Source organism: Myotis daubentonii, chromosome 16, assembly GCF_963259705.1.
Source record: "Myotis daubentonii chromosome 16, mMyoDau2.1, whole genome shotgun sequence".
In the NCBI taxonomy this organism is placed as follows: domain Eukaryota; kingdom Metazoa; phylum Chordata; class Mammalia; order Chiroptera; family Vespertilionidae; genus Myotis; species Myotis daubentonii.
The window spans coordinates 3,737,789-3,756,829 of NC_081855.1; the positions used below are offsets into that span (position 1 = coordinate 3,737,789).

The 19,041-nt window shown below is 58.6% G+C and overlaps 1 protein-coding gene across 1 annotated transcript in view; it reads left to right on the forward strand.

Moving 5' to 3' along the window:
• DRC3 (dynein regulatory complex subunit 3) overlaps positions 1-18,889 on the forward strand; it is a 50,450-nt gene extending 31,561 nt beyond the window's left edge. The window contains exons 7-14 of the mRNA XM_059668403.1: positions 4,386-4,505; positions 5,178-5,290; positions 6,728-6,902; positions 9,027-9,158; positions 10,766-10,836; positions 12,270-12,393; positions 18,103-18,234; positions 18,658-18,889. Of these exons, the coding sequence (XP_059524386.1) occupies positions 4,386-4,505; positions 5,178-5,290; positions 6,728-6,902; positions 9,027-9,158; positions 10,766-10,836; positions 12,270-12,393; positions 18,103-18,234; positions 18,658-18,771 (981 nt within the window). The 3' untranslated portion in view covers positions 18,772-18,889. The remainder of the gene's footprint in view (positions 1-4,385; positions 4,506-5,177; positions 5,291-6,727; positions 6,903-9,026; positions 9,159-10,765; positions 10,837-12,269; positions 12,394-18,102; positions 18,235-18,657) is intronic.
• Positions 18,890-19,041: the final 152 nt, after the last annotated feature.

Here is a 19,041-nt window from a genome sequence, read left to right on the forward strand (position 1 = left end):
GGCCGGCACACCCAGGAGCTGTCCCAGGTGGGCTGACACACCCAGGAGCTGTCCCAGGTGGGCCGGCACACCCAGGAGCTGTCCCAGGTGGGCCGGCACACCCAGGAGCTGTCCCAGGTGGGCTGACACAACCAAGAGCTGTCCCAGGTGGGCCGGCACACCCAGGAGCTGTCCCAGGTGGACTAACTCACCCAGGAGCTGTCCCAGGTGGGCTGACACACCCAGGAGCTGACCCAGGTGGGCTGACACAACCAAGAGCTGTCCCAGGTGGGCTGACACGCCCAGGAGCTGTCCCAGGTGGACTAACTCACCCAGGAGCTGTCCCAGGTGGGCCGGCACACTCAGGAGCTGTCCCAGGTGGGCTGACACACCCAGGAGCTGTCCCAGGTGGGCTGACACACCCAGGAGCTGTCCCAGGTGGGCTGACACGCCCAGGAGCTGTCCCAGGTGGACTAACTCACCCAGGAGCTGTCCCAGGTGGGCCGACACACCCAGGAGCTCATAGCCAGTGTAGTCAAGCTGGGACTTGGACCCAGGTCATCTAGCAGCAAAGCCTGTGTAGGACTCGCCCCAGCACAAAGGGCCTGTCCCCAGTGCACTGCTGGCCGGCCCACTGCCTGGCCTGCCTGCTGTCTTGTCTTTCCAATGCCCACCTCCTTCCCATTTCCCGTTGTGGGCTGGTCCCCTTTCACTTGCTTCTCATTCTCCGCTGCTTCCGTGGGATCTGGGATCCATTGTGGGAATTGCCACCACTGGGAGGAGATGGTGCCCAGCTTGTGCAGCGTTGGCAGCAGGGCTAGGCTATTCCTTGTGTTGGGAGCCAGGGAGACGGAGGCCCTCTGGCCTGACCATCTCGCCGGAAGCTGGTGCCTTTCCTGAGAGAAAGGAGCCGTGTCTGCGGCACAGGGAGCTGATGTGCAGAGCCCCCAGGAGAGCCGTGGGGGGCGGAGGAGGGCGGGGGCAGATCTCCCTCACGCTCCCAGGCTTGGACTCAGGTGCAGGCCCAGCACGTGGACCTGCTGCTTTCCAGGCGGCTCCACTGGCATCTTGCTCCCACGCAATCATGCGACAGCCCACTGCACAGTTCCAAGGCCCGTCCTGCCTCCTCTCGGGCCCCGGCGTGGCCGTGAATGGCATTAGCAGCCGGCCTTCTGCTGTGCTGGGAGGAAGCGAAGACTCCTTTCACGGTTCAGAGATTTGCCTGGAAGCATCAAGATAAATAATAAGTACAAAACCGAGCTCTGCAAAACTGGGGCACCTGTCTGTCCCAGGCCAACTACTGCCTGCCCCCAGCACTGGCCTCCATGCTGGGGGGTCAGGCAGTGGGAGGGCCGGGCCCAGCCACAGCCACCACTGCCTCGTGCAGCTTCTCTGCTGCCTCCTGGCTCCAAGGAGCTCCCCCTGTTCCTGTGAGGCCACTTTTGAGTTGAGGCCCTGGGCTGTGCCTGAAGCCTGGCCCTCCCCTCTACCCAGCCCCCGGGATGGGCAGGGGCCGATCCCAGGGGCTGGGGGGGGAGGGCGGAGCGTGGAGACAGGCCCGAGGGGCAGGGTGCTGCCAGCAGGGTCCGTGGATGAGGAGGCCCAGGGAGAGCCCTGAGCAGTGTTTGGCAGAATTCACACAGGTCAGAAGTTCAGGGACCTGAGGACTGCTGTGGGGACTAGGGGAAGAGATGGAGATGGGGGAGCGGAGGCAGGGGCCATGGTCCAGAGAGAGCGAGAGGAGGTGGCCTCACTCAGGACAGGCTGTGGGAATAGAGATGAGAGGAGAGGCTGATGCTAGAGATTTTAAGAACACACTAATTTATTGACGTATGAACCCGTAAGGAGACAGAATGTAAGTGTGCAGCTCGATGAGTAGCTGGATGTCAACATGTGCGGAGGGAGCTGTCTGCAGCCAAGGCCCATGCTGAGGCAGAACACCAGGTGGACATGTGTTCTGACATCCTGCGGGTTAAACCCTGGGCCGCCCTCAGCACAAGACGGGGAGGCTGGGCGGCTCGGAACTGCACGGGCTGGGGAAGCCCGGCCTTCCTGCACGGAGCCAGCACCCTGGGAAGGAGACACACGAAGGCGCCAGGAGGGCGGAGCATGGGCTGAGGTGGAGGTACCGGGTGGCGGCCGCGGGTGGTGGTTTGCAGATGGATCTACAGCATGAGCAGGAGTTGCTGAGTGAAGGCAGAAGGCAGAGCACATGCGAGGGCCCTGGGTCGGGAGGCAGCACTGAGCGGCCAGTGGCTGGAGCTGGAGAGGAGAGGCGGCGGTGTGGAGGGGTAGGCAGGGCCCTGCAGGCCGCAGCAGGAGCCTGCTGTCACCCTATGCCCAAGAGGAAGCCACACAAGGTGAGTGAGGGACTGGTGGGATCAGGTTTGCATTTAACAGATTGCCCTAGTCGCTCGCTGGGGCGGGCTGGACAGAGTAGAGGGGGCAGGAGCACAGGGAGACAGGTAGGAGGCTGAGGCAGGCCCTGGACAGAGAAGATGTGACAGGTTAGAGAGGTGATCAGTGATTGGGCGGGCCTGGGACAGCCTGGGTCTGAGGAGGAAGGGAGGGTCCTGGGCGCCGGCTGGCTGGGCACCGCTCACCTTGGCAGGACTCTGAGAGGGCAGAGGTCCAGCTTGGACAGGGGTTTGGCAGTGCCTTTGAGGCAGCCAGGAGGCACGAGGCAGCCAGAAGCGTGGTTCTGGCGTTCCTAGGTGGGGCTGGGCTGGAGGCAGAGACCTGAGTGTGGTCAGAGGGTGAAGGGTCTGGTACACGCCGGGGTGTGTGGAGTGAGCCCAGAGGCTGAGGACCAAGCCCGAGGGGCACCGGCATCCCCAGCAGGCACAGGAGGAGGACTGGATGGGTGAGGAAAGCCAGGAGGTGGCAGGGCACAGAGCCAAGGGCTGAGACCCTGTGACCAAGCCTGTGACTCAAGTCGGTCACTTCACCTCTCCCGCGTGCGTCTGTAAAAGGGCCAGGACACTGCCGTGGAGGGCTGTGGGCTGTGCGCCTGTGAGGGGCCTTGTCATGTGGCCCCACCTCTGGAATGGCCTCACAGATCCCTGGCTGCCCGCGCTGCCTTCTGCACCCCTCTCGGTCCTTCCCTACTCTCCCCAGGACTCAGAATACTTGAAAGGGGCTGTTACTGCCCTGGCCAGGTGCTCAGTTGGTTGGAGCGTCATCGCATACACCAGAAAGTTGTGGGCTCGATTCCCAGTTGGGGCACATACCCAGGTTGCCGGTTCCATCCTTGGTCAGCGCGTGTGCAGGAGGCGGCTGATCCATGTTTCTCTCTCACATTGATGTTTCTCTCTCTCCCTTCCTCTCTCTCTAAAATAAGCAATAGAAACATATCCTTGGGTGAGGATTTTTTTAAAAAGAAATAAAGAAAAGCACTGTTGTCCAGTCAGCATGGCTCAGTGGTTAAGCGTCGACCTGTGAACCAGGAGGTCACAGTTCGACTCCCGGTCAGAGCACATGCCCAGGTTGCGGGCTCGATTCCCAGTGCGGGGTGAGCAGGAGGCAGAGCCAATCAATGATTCTCCCTCATCATTAATGTTTCTATCTCTCTCTCTCTCCCTCTCCCTTCCTCTCTGAAATCAATAAAAATATATTTTAAAAAGAAAGAACGAAAGGAAAGCACTGTTACTGGCCTGCCTCAGCCAGGGGCTGGCCCTGCCCTAGAGGATGTGGGTCAGGTGACCTGCAGGTTCCTGACTCAGGCAGGAACAGTTTCACCACCGAGTCCAGGGGAAAGTGAGGGTAAGTTTATTAAAGCTTGGTACCACGAGGCCAAGGAAGGGCCCCTGGAGACAGGACCAGGGGATAAGCCTGGGACAAGCTGCCACTGCCCATGGCTCCCCTGGGTGCATGTCTTGTGGGCACCCTTAGGGCTTAGGGTAGAAGCAGCAAAGTACATGCCCAGGAAAGGGGGACACAGGTTTGCTCAAAGAAGAGCTCACATTGGCACCCTTTGTCCTGAGGGTTTTGTCTGTTTTCTGTGGGTGGGAATTTAGGGGCGGTCTCAGGGGTGGATCTCCAGGTGTGAGTGTAGTACTGATGTAGCAATAGGAGTGGGGCGTGGGGCGTTCCCCTCTGTCTTGGGTTGCCCTGGCTCTGATGGCTTTTTGTTCTCTCTCTCCCTGACGAGGGTGAGTAAACCACCGCTCTCGGGTGTCTCTGGTGGGGAGGACAGAATCCTGTCACTTATCAGCTGGCTGTCCATTGCTCAGCCTGTCCAGCTGTTTCTTCAGCTGTTTGTCTGTTTCCTCATTCCACTTGCCAGGGCATTTTCCTAGGTTCTTACTAACCTGTCTCAGGGCCGTGAGGCAACGAGCCATTGTCACCCACACCCTGCCCGCCCGGAGCCCTGGCCGAGGCCGGGGCTAACACAGCCCGTCCCGCAGAAGGCGCTGGCGGAGGTGAAGCACCAGTTCAGCATCGACGAGTTGAGGCACCGTGAGCACCTGATTCAGGCCCAGCAGGCGGAGGAGCAGGCCCGGCAGGCGGAGCTGGAGGAGCACCAGGTCGCTGGCCCCGCTCCGAATGCTGGCCCCGGGGCTCCAGTCAAGTTCAACAGGGTCAGCAGGGCCCAGGCCCTAGAAGCCTGCCTTGCGATCGGAAACGTGTTGTGCAGCAGGGCCTAGCTCTGAGGAAGCATGTAGACTGTGCTTCTTCCCAGGCCTGGGCCCCGGCCCTGCCTTGCTCTGCCCACCACCTGCCCCCAGGACCAGCCCCGCCTCAACCCAGACCCCACCTGCCTTACATCCCCCAGGAGCAGGCTGTCAGAGCAGGGCCTTCCCTTGGGCCCCCGGGTGGTACCAGGGCACCAGGAAGGCTCGGGTCCCTGTTCAGCACGTCCCTCCAGCCTTCCTCCCTGTCCCACCGCCTTCCCCCTGCCGGCCAGTGCAGCCTCTGGAGCGCCCAGAGTGCCAGGCCCAGCACGCCTCCCTGCCGGCTTCCTCCCAGGGCAAGTGTCCACCAACCCCAGAGCCGAGTGCCGGCCAGTGCAGAATCAGTCACTGCTCCCAGCTGTGCTCTGGCGCCTCGGCCAGGCAGACTGCATTAGGAAGCACTCACCCCTTCCCTCCCTCTCTCTGCCCACAGGCTGCGTTAAGGAGCACTCACCCCTTCCCTCCCTCTCTCTGCCCACAGGCTGTGTTAGGGAGCACTGACCCCCTCCTTCCCTCTGCCCGCAGGCTGCCTTCGTGGAGCACCTGAACGGCTCCTTCCTCTTCGACAGCATGTACGCTGATGATGTGGAGGGCAGCAAGCTGGCCGCTCTGCACGGCGTGGGCGAGCTCCTCGAGGCATATCCTTTCAAGTTCACGCTGCCTCTCTGACCGAGCTCGGCTCCAGGACACCAGCCTGCCCGAGCCAGTCCTTCCCACACTGGGCCTCAGTTTCCCCATCTCTCTTTGAGGCCCTGTCCCCGAGTGGTGTCCCAGCGGCAGGCAGAGCAGGTGGCAGCTGCGCAGAGGTGAGTGGGCTCCGGCCCTGACCGGGCAGCATGGCCGCCTGCGTGCTCCAGGAGCCAGGAGCTCGGAGGTGAGCACGGCCTGGGTGGTCTGTGGCCCAGGCCCCGGCGTGTCCCTGGTTCCTGCTGTGCTGGGACGCCCCCCACACGGCGGCTGCACAGTCCCACTTCCTTCGGGGAGCTCGCCCAGAGAGGTCGGCTTGTCCCTGCACGCGGTTAGGTGGGAGGCGAGCGCAGGTGTGCGGAGCCTGGAGCCTGGAGCCTGAGCTCCTCCCCGCGGGCCGAGCCACGGGCCGTGCTGCGCCTGGTGTCCAGGCCGTGACGGGGGTCAGCCTGTTGCTTAAACCCTCAGCTGAGGGGCTCCGGCTGGAACCGCAGGGCCCCTGGTCTGAGCGGGCTGAGGCCACGCGATGAGCCACAGGGGTCCATGGAACCAACCCCCTGAGTGGGAAAAACTCACATTTAAGATCCCCACGCGCCCTAACCGGTTTGGCTCAGTGGATAGAGCATCGGCCTGCGGACTCAAGGGTCCCGGGTTCGATTCTGGTCAAGGGCATGTACCTTGGTTGCGGGCACATACCCAGTGGGGAGTGTGCAGGAGGCAGCTGATCGATGTTTCTTTCTCATCAATGTTTCTGACTATCCCTATCCCTTCCTCTCTGTAAAAAACCAATAACATATATTTAAAAAAAAAAAATCCCGACGCTCTGAAAAGAGGGGCAGGAGCCGGTGGGACTGAGCAGAGGGCAAGAGCAGGGCTTTGGGTCCGACCGCCACCTGCCAGCCGGCCACCTGGCTGGCCTCCAGGCCGCAGCGCCTGCCCGACCCCAGGCCTCCCAGGACCTCACCGTAGAGTCACCTCGCCCTCCTGTGCGGGCGACGAACCCAAGGCCCCGAACCGGACTTGAACCTGGGTCTCTCTGCTTCCAGCCCGCGGCCCCACCTCTGCCAGGCCCCTCAGTGCCCTGCAGCGCCCAGGACAGACCCTCAGCAAAGGTGCCCTCCAGCCAGCACAACAGAGACAAAACACACATGGCCCGCTGTCCCCCAGGAGTCTCGGTGGGGCCCGGGTTAGCACGTCTCCCCTCTGCCCTGCAGCCTCCGCCCGCGGCCCCACCTCCTCCCCTCACGCAGGTGTGTTCCTGCGTCCCTCAGGCCCAGGGTGGCGAGGCCCCAGTCACCACCTGAGCCTTCAAATCTCAGCTGCCACCTCTGTGAGGGGCCCCGCTGCCATGGGCGCCTGAACAGCCACAGCTTCCTTAACAGCCTCACCTACAAGGACAAGTTTGTCATCATCTGCCTGAACATTTTCGAGTACGGACTGAAACAGCAGGAAAAGCGGAAGGTGGAGCTCGACACCTTCACTGCGTGTGTCCAGGAGGCCGTCCAGGAAAACCGGGAGCAGGGCAAGCTCAGGATCGCCAAGTTCGAGGAGAAGCACCTGCTGGTAGGCCTGCCCTTGCCCCCAGCCCTCTGTCCCCCCGCCCCCTGCCCTCTGCCCCCCGTCCCTGCCCCCGGTCCTGGTGCCAATCTGCTGTGGCCCTGTCCCTCTGATGGCCCCGAGGCCCTGGTGCCTGGTCCCGTTCGCCAGGCACACTGAGCTGGTGGTGGAGCCGAGCCTCAGCCTTCCACCGGCACCGCCAGCCACAGCGGCGCTAGGGCCTGGCCGAGCGGAGCCTGAGGCCAAGGCGAGCGCCATCCTCACCGTGACATGACGTGATTACCATTACGGTGGTGACTGCTTCTCTTTCGGGCAGATGTTTTCTGAGCTGCATGGTTATTGCCCAACTGCGCTGGGTGGGGCTCCCACCGGCCTTAGCCAGCCGTCTGCTTCTGCCAGCCCGCTCCCACCGGCCTTAGCCAGCCGTCTGCTTCTGCCAGCCCGCTCCCACCGGCCTTAGCCAGCCGTCTGCTTCTGCCAGCCCGCTCCCACCGGCCTTAGCCAGCCGTCTGCTTCTGCCAGCCCGCTCCGTTCGCAGTGTGTGCTTGTTTGCTCCAGGTGGGGGGAGCATCATATAGTTTACAAACATAGGTCTCTTTTTTTTTTAAATGAGCGAATGGGTGATCATTTTATTTTATTTATTTATTTAAATTCTTTATTGTTGAAAATATTGCATGTCTCCTTCCCCCCCCCTCCCGCGCCCCCCCCCCCCCCCGCCAGGCCCTCACAGCCCTACTGTCTGTGTCCATTGGTTATCTTATATGCATGCATACAAGTCCTTTGGTTGATCTCTTACCCGCCCCTCCCCCCTTTGCCTTCCCTCTTAGGTTTTATTCATTTTTTTCAACATATTTTTATTGATTTCAGAGGGGTAGGGAGAGGGAGGGAGAGAGAGAGAGAAACATCAATGTTGAGAGAGAATCATTGATCGGCTGCCTCCTGCACGCCCCCTACTGGGACCGAGCCTGCAACCCAGGCATGTGCCCCGACTGGGAATCAAACCATGACCTCCTGGTTCATAGGTAGATGCTCAACCCCTGAGCCACGCCGGCCGGGCAACATTTGTATTTCTTATTTGTGAACTATTGTCATAATACTGTGCCCTTACCCATTTTTCCATTTGGTGTTTCTCTCTCCCCCTTTCTTTCTTTGTTTTTACTTTCATTATTATTCTGTAGGAGCACTTTGTAGATTGAGAAATTAGCCCTGTGTCAGTGAAATAACTTGCCAACATTTTCCCAGTTTGCTGTTTATCTTGTTACTTTGTCTCTGGCGTATTTACATTCAGAATATTAAAAATGTTTATGTGATAGACTTTATCAGTCTTTTCTTCTGCCTGTACTTAGAAAAGACTTCTCCACTTTGAGATTATTTATTTAAAATCCCCCAATATTTTCTAGTACTTTTATGGCTCTAATTTTTACATTTAAATCTTTCTCTGTCCAGAATTTATTTTCATGTAACACTTGAGATAGGCATTGAACCTGATTTTTCTCCAGATGGGGGAGCCATTGTTAGAGACATTCACCCCAAATTGTGTCCACTTTCTCTTCCTTTACAACTAACACCAAGTATCAGCAGAAACAAGCTGACATGGTGCCTCCCGCCCGAGCACCGGCCTGTCCACTACCCACACCCCCTGGCGCTGGGTCCTGGGGGGTCTGACGGGCTCCCCCAGGTCGGACCTGTTGCGTGTTTGCGGGTCTCTCCCTGCCTGTGTGCCCCAGCGCTCATGGGCCCAGCGCCACTGCGATGGGAGCAGCCCGCCCAGCCACCATGGGCAGGGACTGGAGCTTGGAGAATGGAAAGGACTCGTTCAAGGTGAAACGGCTGCTGAGTGACTCAGAGAGTGTCACGTTCAGGTCCACCTGGCTGGCAGCCATGGCTCCTGCCGTCCAGCCGGCCCCTGTGCTGAGAGCCCAGCTGGTGAGGGCCGCACGTCTCGCTAGTGCTGGGCCAGCCCCCCCCACCCCCACCCCCGCCCTGCAGCTCAGGCGCTGACATGAGGCTTAGCTACCCCTGAGCGTGGGCAGTCCAAACCCAGGGTCCCATTCCTGCCCACAAAACCAAATTGTCGCCGTCACTACGTCCACTCGGCTGTGACGCCTAACGCCAGGCTCTTGTCTCCAGAGTCTGAATGCCATCCGCGACGAGGCCGACCTGGCCAGCATGGAGGCGAGGATCGTGGCGTACAGCGAGGACATCACCGAGCTGTCCAGCGCGCTCATGACGCTGGAGATGCAGCTGGTGGAGCAGCTGGAGGTGCGCGGGGCCCTGGCACGAGCGTGTGTGAGCGCTGCGGGTTCACCCCAGGGGCCGGCCCTGCTCGCTCGTACCGCGCGTCCCCCTCCCCTGAGGCAGGGTGGGCTCATTCCTCCCGAAGCCCCACCCCCCCGAAGGGCCGGAGCCTCCGAGAGGGTTTTGATTAGACCAAGGAGCTGCCGGTGCTCAGGGAGCGAGGTGGCCCCCACGCGGGGGCAAGGATGGCTCCCCTGCCCCTCAGCCCGCAGTGCTGGCCATGCTGGCGCCGTGATTCCGCACTAAGTGTGGGCCGGAAAGTGCTGCTGTCGACACCCCACACCTCGCCTCCAGTGACAGGGGCTGTGATGAATGGAACCTCATTGGATGCTGCCATGGCTGGGCCAAGAGATAGTCCCTGATCAATGCCTCCCGCTGCCCGTGGCACCTCAGACTCGGAGAGTTTCCCACCTCGCAGAGCAGACGCCGCCCGCAGACCCCGAGCCTCAGGGCATCTTAGGCAGCAGCTCCCAACGTGCCAGGGTTCCCAGAGCCCAGGCGTGTCATGCTGGTGGTGTCATCAGACCCGTGCACAGCGCCTGAAAGGCTGTAACTACTGTGGAGCTTTTCAGTGACCCTATGTGCTTCCCTGAAGCAGTGTTCACACACGTTTGGAGCACGTGTAATGTCTCGGCCTGCAGCCCGTCCCCAGGCTCCTGGAGGCTCCCTGCCCCTCAGCCTGCCCTGCAGCCCTAGTCTATGGCGGATTGAGGGTGTGGCCAGTCCTGGGCTTCTAGGGTCGCAGGCTTCACCCTGCTTCATCTGCCATTGTTCCCGCAACCAACATGAAACCCCGGTTAGGCCGGGTGCCCTGCTGAGCACTGGGTGCAGCAATGAGGGGTTCCCTCAGGGCACGGATGGGGGATGGGAACAGCCAGGATCACTGAGGTTCCTCTCTGCCAGGCACCGTGCAAAGCATTTTGTGTGAAGTAACCTATTTGAGCTTCACCACAACTCCATGAGACAGGTACTACAAAGGAAACCCATTCCATAGATGAGGAAGTTGAGGCCCAGGGAGGTTAAATGACATTCCCAGAGTTACATACAGTGGAGCAGGGATGCCGATGCGGGCAGTCCGGATCTTACTGACACCCCCCTGTCACCTGGAGGTGGTGCCACTGAGAGGCCAGAGGAGGGAGACCAGCTGTGTGCGTGTGTGTATGTGTGCGCGTGTGTGCATGTGCGTGTGTGCATGTGCGTGTGTGTGCGTGCGTGTGTGTGCATGTGCACGTGTGTGCGTGTATGTGTGTGTGTGTGTGTCAGGGGCGGGGTGGAGGCGTTAAGACCAGAACAGGTGTTCCTGGCAGAGGGAACAGTCAGAGGCCTGGAGAAAGCATTGCAGTAACTATCCAAGGGGCGGTGAGTGAACTGAAATGGCCAGAGAGCAATGGGCTGGGGTCAGAGGTCAGGAGGGAGAAGTGGGGTCAGGGCACCAACATCTGCGGAGAAGGCCCGCGTGGCGCCTTCGTCCTGAAGCTGTGAGTAGAGGAGGTGCCGGCCTTTGCTCTGAGGCCAGGGCAGTCGGGTTCCTGTCCAAAACGCATGCTCACCGTGCTCTTTCCTTTCTCCAGGAGACGATAAACATGTTCGAGAGGAACATCGTTGACTTGGTGGGGCTCTTTGTCGAAAATGTCCAAAGCCTATATCCTTGCCTTCGTGACCGTGGCTGGGAGGCGCTGCTGGGCCCTGGGGCTTATCCCGGCCACGACCCTGCTCCCCGCCTCCAGCCGAACAAAGGCAGGGAAGGGTGACCCTTCAGCACGGACCCGACAGGATGCCCACGAGTAGGGTTCCCCTCCAGGCGGCACCTGGGTCGGGCGCCTGCCCTCCACGGCCACCAGTGCCACAGGCATCGTCAGAGAGAGAGAAGTGGCACCTCGCTGTTTACCAGAAATCCACCTGCCGTCTGATCGACAGGAAGGCCTGTGCCTCCCCCGGGACGCTCTCATCCAGCACAGGAACCTGCCGGTGGGACTCTCCACCTTTGCAATTGGAGGAAGTCAGACCTTCTGATTTTCACCAAGGACAAAAGCTCCCTTCACGTGATGAGCCGTGGCACACTGGGTGCTGAGTGTTCCTGGTCGGAGGGGTGTCCCCAACCAGAACCACCCCAGCGTTGTTCCAGGAGCTGCAGCAGGGCTGCTGTTCTGGGTGGGGTTGGAGGAGCTGTGTTTGCAATAGAAGTCCTGGAGGGTTATTCCCAAACGAGTGACACTCAAGGACAGACCACACCCCAGAGTCCCCCCCTCCCTGTGTTGCAGGTAGACACACCCAGGGGCGGGACAACCTCCAAGTTGCAGGCGCTGACAAATTACTCATAATGAGCCGGGCAGGCTAAGTCCCTGGGTCAGAAGCCCACATCTGGGCATGACCAACCCTTCTGCCACCTGCACTCAGAGCCCTGTCCTGTGGGAGACAACTGCTGTGGTCCACCCCAGAAGTCATCCCTGGTCCTGCCCTCCTGGGCCCCTAGTCCCACAGGAAACACAAGTTGTAGAGGCGGTGAGTGGAGCAGCGGGCCCAGAGACCAGGCCGCAGCCTCCCAAGAGAGGGCCCCCCACAGGGACCAGGTGGGCCTGTGGGGGAACTTAGCCAGCAGGGGAGACAGCCTATGCAAAGGTCCTGAGGAAGAGTCGGAGCTCTGGGTCCGAGAGGAGGCCCCTCAGCCACACTGGAGAGTTGGAGGCTCCTGGAGAGAGAGCCGAGAGCGCAGGAGGGACGGTGTGCACCTGCGTCCCTAGCCACTCGCTGCCGCGGGAGGGAAGGGCTGGAGCGCTGGCCAGGTCTCAGTGTACGGACAGGTGCAGAGGCGGTGGGATGGAGAGAAGTGGGCGGCGGAGGGACACTCGGGGAGCCCAGGGCCAGGGTCAGTGAGAAGCAGGGATGTGAATGGGGCGGGGGTCAGGCTGGCCCGGGGTGAGGTGCGTGTGGGGAGACAGCTGTGAAGGCCACGGTGCACTGCACCCCAGTGTTTGCCCTTGGCCCTTAAGAGTCTGCTGTCATCTAATGAAAATGACCAGCCCGAGGCCGGGCCACCCGCCGCTGCACCCGGCCTTTGCTTAACTCTCGCTGCACCATGGCCCAGTGCCGGGACCTGGAGAACCACCACCACGAGAAGCTCCTGGAGATCGCCATCAACACCCTGGAGAAGGTCGTCAAGGGCGAGCTCGACGAGGACCTGCCTGAGGACGTGCGGGCGGTGAGTGGGACTGGGGTGTGGGCGTGTGGTGGAGGCAGAGGCTTGTTGGGGGCCGGGCCAGGCAGAGCGCACCCAGCTCTGTGGCTCCAGTAAGCCTGGAAACCTCTGGGGCCTCAGTGTCCTCATCTGCAAAAGGGAATAATGCCCTTTGGCAGAAGAAATAGGCTAACAAACACCTGGAGGGGGCCCAGCTAGAGGCGCATGATAACAGGTGTTTCACCGACCTGAGAGCTATGGGGCCTCTGGCATTTCCTAGGAGAGGCCCTACACATAGGCGCTAAGGTCCGCTCCCCAAAGGCCTTTAGCCCTCCAGTCTCCGCGGGGAAGCACTGCTGAGGCGGGAGCAGCCGTGCGCCATTGCTGGTCCAGCACCTCGCGGCCCTTCCCCAGCACAGCCAGTGATGGCATCACAGGCCCAGGGCCAGCCTGAGCCCCACGCTCCCTGGGTGTGGCCCTGGGTGGGCAGCAGGGGTCAGGTCTCTGGGAAGACCATGGTCAGCGAGAGAAGGCCCAGGCCCAGACACCTTCCTGTCAGGAGCAGTTGGTTTCCTCATCGTGCATCCCAGCCAGTGTCTCCGCTTCTCCACCTCCATGTTGCCACCAAGTCAGGCCCCATTGGCTCTGCCTGGACCACGCCTCCTGCAGTCTGCTCCCACCCGGGCCAGAGAACCTCTGAAAACCCACCCACAGCATTATGTGCTTTTGCACACATTCTCTCATGGCTTCCCTGCTATTCATCCTAACCCTCCAGACCAAGCATGTGAAATGCTAAGGCTAACACAGGCCAAATAAACAAGGTGGAAGTTTCTGTGGGCCACAAACAAAAGCTTCTATTTTCACAGAAATGTAGGTTTATTTCGATAGAGACATGCTGAATACAAAGGGCTGAAATAAATGAGTCATTGTTAACATAAAATAATAGAACATTTTAATAAAAATTAATATTTTGGAGGAGAAACCAAGATGGCGGCATAGGTAAACACCTGAAATTGCTGCCTCGCACAACCACTTCAAAAATACAACTAAAAGACAAAACGGACATCATCCAGAACCACAGGAAGGCTGGCTGAGTGGAAATTCTACAACTAGAAGGAAAGAGAAAAGCACACTGAGACTCAGAGGAGCTGCAGAAGTAAAGTGCAGAGGTACGGAGGCGCACAAAGGGCTGGCAACTGAGGATGCGGTTGTCTTTTTCAATCGGGAGGGAGTCTCAAGCTCCCGACTGCTCTGAACTCCAGTTCCGGGCGAGTCTCTGGGGACCCAGACTCACACGGGGAGAAACTGGACTGTCTGGCATCAGTCGGAACTCGAGGGCAGCTTTCTCTCAGAGGCGCTTGCAGCAATTACCGTGAGACACTGAGACCCGGGGCCTCTTAGCGTAGGGCTGAGGATCAGCCATAGCTGTTTGCTCCGCCCTGTGGATTCCCTGAGACCCCGCCCCACCCAAGCTGGGTGCAGATGCTTTTGCATATAAATGGCCTGGCCCTCTGCAATCTAAAATTACCTAACAAACTGCAGCTGGGCCAGAGAGACCCAGAACTTCCAAAAAGGCCCAAGGCCTTTTTGGCTGGAACGCAAAAAAATATCCGTTGTAGGCCACATGTGGCCTGCAGGCCACGAATTTGATGTGCTTGCTCCAGACCCTGCGCCCAGCCTGCTGCCCAGCAGCCCTCCCCTGCCCCTGGCCTGCCCCTCCCAGACCTCCAGGCTTGCCCTCTTCCATGGCATTCCGCCTGCCAGGTATGCTCTTCCCTTTGGGTTTCCCGTGTCTGGCTTGTTCTTGCCACTCAGATCTCAGGGCAAATGTCAGCTCCTGGAGAGGCCTCCCCCATCACCTTTCTGACAAACCAGGTCCATCCCAGGCCTCATCGTCAGAGCCCTCATCGCGGTCTCAAGCTGCTGGTGCTGCTCTGTTTATGTGACGGCTCACTGAGCGTGGGAAGGCAGGGTGGGCTCCCAGAACTGGCAATGGGGCACAGCAGGTACAGTTGGTAGGTGGGAGCACCACTCAGCTGGGTCTCAGATGCCCACTTGTGAGGACCTGAGTGGCTGCAGGCTATCTGAGGTGCGGAGCAGGCCCTGGATTGAGCTGGCCTGCCCACTGCAGGCTCCAGCTGGTGTCGGTCTGCCTGTGGCCCCAGCACTAGGGTAGCAGGGCTCTGCTCTGAGATCAGGGGCTCTCCTGCAGGAGACAACCAGCAGGGCGCCTGGGTGCCTGGCCTCCGTGGGCAGTGGGAGCCCCTGAGGTGTGGGCACGTGTGCGCTGCAGCCGCAGCGTCGCCAGGACCCCCCGCTGGGGTGTGTCCTTAGGTCAGCACTGCCGTGGGCACACTGAGCTGGGAGAGAGCTTGTCCTGGCTGTGTAAGTAATAATGACACCAACAGCCAGCCCCGCGGGCCTCCCTGTGCCTGCGTCTCAGAGGCCCTGGACATATATTTGCTCTTTTAATCTCCACACCAACACAGTAATATCAGTGCCATTATGATTCCCTCTTACAGATGAGGAAACCGAGGACAGAGCTGAGAATAGCCCGCCTAGGACACATAGCATAGAAGTGGCAGAATTGGGACTGGAACAGGCTTGACAAAGCCTTTCACAAAACGTCTACTGCGCCTTAGCACAAGGGGGTCCAGACCAGGCAGCAGGCCTGCGGCCCAGAAGCCTGGCTCTGAGGGTGGTTACCAATGAGCACATCGTGACCACAAGTCACACGGCTGAGGCTCTCTCTTTAAAACGCTGGCCCAGTGGAGAGCTTGTGACCAGCTCCTGCCACAATTAGGGCCACACCTAGGGCCACACCTGTATTTAAAGTCCTTCACCACTTTGCAGGGAAAAGCTGACCACACACGCTCAGGGCCGGAGCCCGGCGCTGGCACAAGGGAAGGCCCCGTGGCGTGGCAGGCGGCACACTGCTTCTTCCCCCGGGGCTGAGGGCTGCGGAGCACTGTGCAGGGAGCACCGCACAGCAAGGAGGCTCTGGGCACTCATCCCGCCCGCCCAGGTCAGGCTCAGAGTCGCTAATTGACAGTGGGTGGGACCCGGCCAGCAGTCCCTGGACGTGGTGGCTGTGACAAGATCCCGCCTGGGACCTGAGAGCTCCCCCTGGGAAGAGGAGCTGGCAGCACTGGTCACTGCCCCTGTGGCCAAGAAGGGACTGCGCGGGCAGGACCTCTGCTCACTTCTGTGGCGAGGGGGCCGCAGTGTGGGCAGTCCCAGGATGGGTGTGGCAGAATGATCCAATCCCACGTGGACATGGAGCAACCAATCCCCAAGCCACCCGCCTCTCGGTGGCCCTGGGGAGGGCACACGTCTCAACCTCCCGCCCCAAGAGGTCGGTTTAAAAGAAGAGGTTCTTTATGGCCACAAGGCCCACAGGACAGGGTGGCTGCTGCTCCTCAAGGGCTCTGCACAGCCCGCTCCACCTCAGGGCTTTTGACCTGCAGAAACGGGAGGGGAATCTACAATAGTCGCCCCGCAGGAACCGTTTTGAAGGCACACTGACATAGGCACCACTTTAGGCCACCTGGAGTCCAGAAACAACTTGAAACTTGCATTTTAAAGTCATTTCTTAAATCAGATTCCTTTCATTTGTATTTTAAAGTCACAGTTTTTCATAACCAATCCTTATCTCATCCATTCCAAGTTGACTCCACTTCCCACAGCTTCCAAAACAGTCTTCTACATATTCAAACTTTGTGGGAGGACGTTTCTCTGCTTGGCTTAAGAGATCAGCTGTAACCCACATTTTTGAAGGGGGGAATCTCATTTATTTTGAAAATATATATATATATATATATATATATATATATATATATATATATATATATAAAATATATTTTATTGATTTTTTACAGAGAGGAAGGGAGAGAGATAGAGAGTTAGAAACATTGATGAGAGAGAAACATCGATCAGCTGCCTCCTGCACACCTCCTACTGGGGATGTGCCAGCAACCAAGGTACATGCCCTTGACCGGAATCGAACCTGGGACCTTTGAGTCCGCAGGCCGACGCTCTATCCACTGAGCCAAGCCGGTTACGGCTATTTTGAATATATTTTTATTGATTTCAAAGAGGAGAGAGCGAACATTAATGATGAGAATCATGGATCGGCTGCCTCCTGCTCGCCCCCCTACTGGGAATTGAGCCCGCAACCCAGGCATGTGCACTGACTGGGAATCAAACACGGGACCCTTCAGTCCGCAGGCCGACGCTCTATCCACTGAGCCAAACCAGCTAGGGCTGTAACCCACTGTTTAAAATGAAGAGTGAGGACCTTGGGTGGATGCTGGACCCTGGTTTGGGAACAGCTGGCACAGCCTCTGCAGTGCCCGCTGCCTGAGGCTCACGACAGGCAGGTGGCATGTGTCTGCGCCTTCCCAGAGCCTGGCCTGGGACCTGCTATGCACAGAGGAAGAATGTAATTCACTTGTCACTTCTGTGTGACGGTGCTAGCTGCGCCCCTAGAGGCCCCACTCACCACATCAGCCAGCGTGGCTTCTCCATTGGGGATTCTGTGGAAACCAGCATCCCATGAAATAGTAACAGGTTTTACTCTGAAAAGAAGTCTGTGGCCAAATAAGTTGCAAAACTGAGCGTTAGTTTCTTTCCCACAGGACTTCCCGGAGCTGCCGCTGGATGGCTCTGGGCACCTGAAATCCAGGCTGTGCAAACTCCCAAATGTGTCTGACCAAAGAATGCTGTTGTTTGTTTCCAGAAATATGAACATCTCAAGATTGCACAGAACATATTTTGGAGACTATTAACTTAACCGCTACTATACAAAAGAACAAACAAGTTCCCTCCCACTGCGGGCCGCTCTCCCTGCAGGGCTTCAGGCCGGTGCTGTCGGATTACAAAGCACTGCCCTTCCAGGGGAGGGGGCGACGCTTGCTGAGCGCTTTGGCAGCTTCCCTGCCCGGGAAATGCCACTTAAATTTCTTTTTTATAATATTACATTTTATAATATTCCATAGCAAAATTTTACATAACAAAATTTCTTCCACCCACAGTTTAATCGTTGGCTTAGGTAATAACAAGAGCGTAAGGAAAAGCAGTGTGGCTGGGTGGGCTTCCTCTCTGAAATCTTGCTTCAACCTTTGCCATTGGGCCATTCGGAGGTCTGGTTCTGGCTGAGTTCATTTTCATGGCTGTCGGAGCTAATCCAAAGAGGAGCGATGGATGCCACTTGGTTTTCAACTGTGCCAGGCACACAGCACCAGTGTGAACACCTAGCCTCAGCCAGGCCTCGTGGAGCGTGGTTCAGCTTTTTACAAGGTCAGGAATGCAAGGAGGCAGGAGACCCTGAGTGCGATGCCAGGTTGGAGTTGGTTAGGGTGAACAGAGTGGAGAAGCAATGTGGCGTGGGCGCCCATCTGTTGGCAGGGCCTTCCGTCCTCAGAGCAGCCTCGAGACCCTCGGCCAGCCTCCCACTGCCCCCCGAGCTGCAAGGGTCCAGGCCAACGAGGGGGACCACTGTGAGAGCCAATGTCCTCAGTGAGGTCAGCCCTAGGCAGCCCTTGCCTTCTCCCTAGGATCGCGGTCCGTGCCCTGGTTGACCCTTTTCCACGACGCCCGCCACTGCTCTCCGCTGGCGCGGGCAGCACAGCACCGCCCCCACCAGCCAGACGCTCGGTGCTCCTTCCTCTCGGCTCCCTGCTTTGCTCAGGGAGTAACGAGACACACTTGCTCATTTCATCCTCTGCTCACCAGCTTTTTGTGGACAAAGACACAATTGTGAATGCTGTTGGGACATCACATGACATGCACCTTCTCAAGATTGACAACCGAGAAGATGAGCTGGTGACCAGAGTCAACTCTTGGTGCACACACTTAGTGGGCAAGGTGAGTACCTCTAGCGTGGCCAGGGAGGAGCGGGAACTCTGCGATAAGAAATGAGGAAGTAAAACTACCGAATTCTCCACCGGAGACTGCAGGTTGCCCAGTCCTGTGCTTCGTCACTTTTCTAACTCTTACCTCAACTACAGGGGGTCCCAGAACGTATTCACTCTAACATTTGATAGCTCAATTGGCGTTTGTTTCCTTTTGGATTTTACCCACTGGGATGAGTAATGAGTCAGTGTGTACACACTTTTGGGGGAACACCTGCATGTAGATGGGTGAAGCAGAACCCAGGGAGCTGTGGGGTAAATGAGAGACATAACTATGCAAATTCTAAGAACTACTTTTCTTTCCCCCAAAATGGACTCAGTGAGATGGTAAGTGATTCTCTGACCCAAGGAAACTGGGCTTGGGTTTCACCCTCAGATTCACAAGGATGAGATCCTGAGGAACCGCAAGCGAGTGAAGGAGATCAATCAGTACATCGACCACATGCAGAATGAGCTGGACAACCTCGACAGTGGCGACATTCTAGATTAGGGGTGTCTGCCCAGAGTCCCTCGGAAAACACAGCACTTGGCCCTGCCAGGGGAGAGCGGGGATTCTCAGCCCACAGCCCCCAATGCCATCCTTCCACCACCCCTGCACAAACTCCCAAACGTAGACAGAAATAAAGGCCCGGTGTCACCGATTCTCCATTCTTCAGAGAGGTATCAGAATTTCACGTTTGTGTGTGAGCAGCAGTAAGCCCGCTTCCTGAGAGCCATTCCCCAGGGCCCGCCGTGGGCTGTGCTCCCGGCCGTGCGCCAC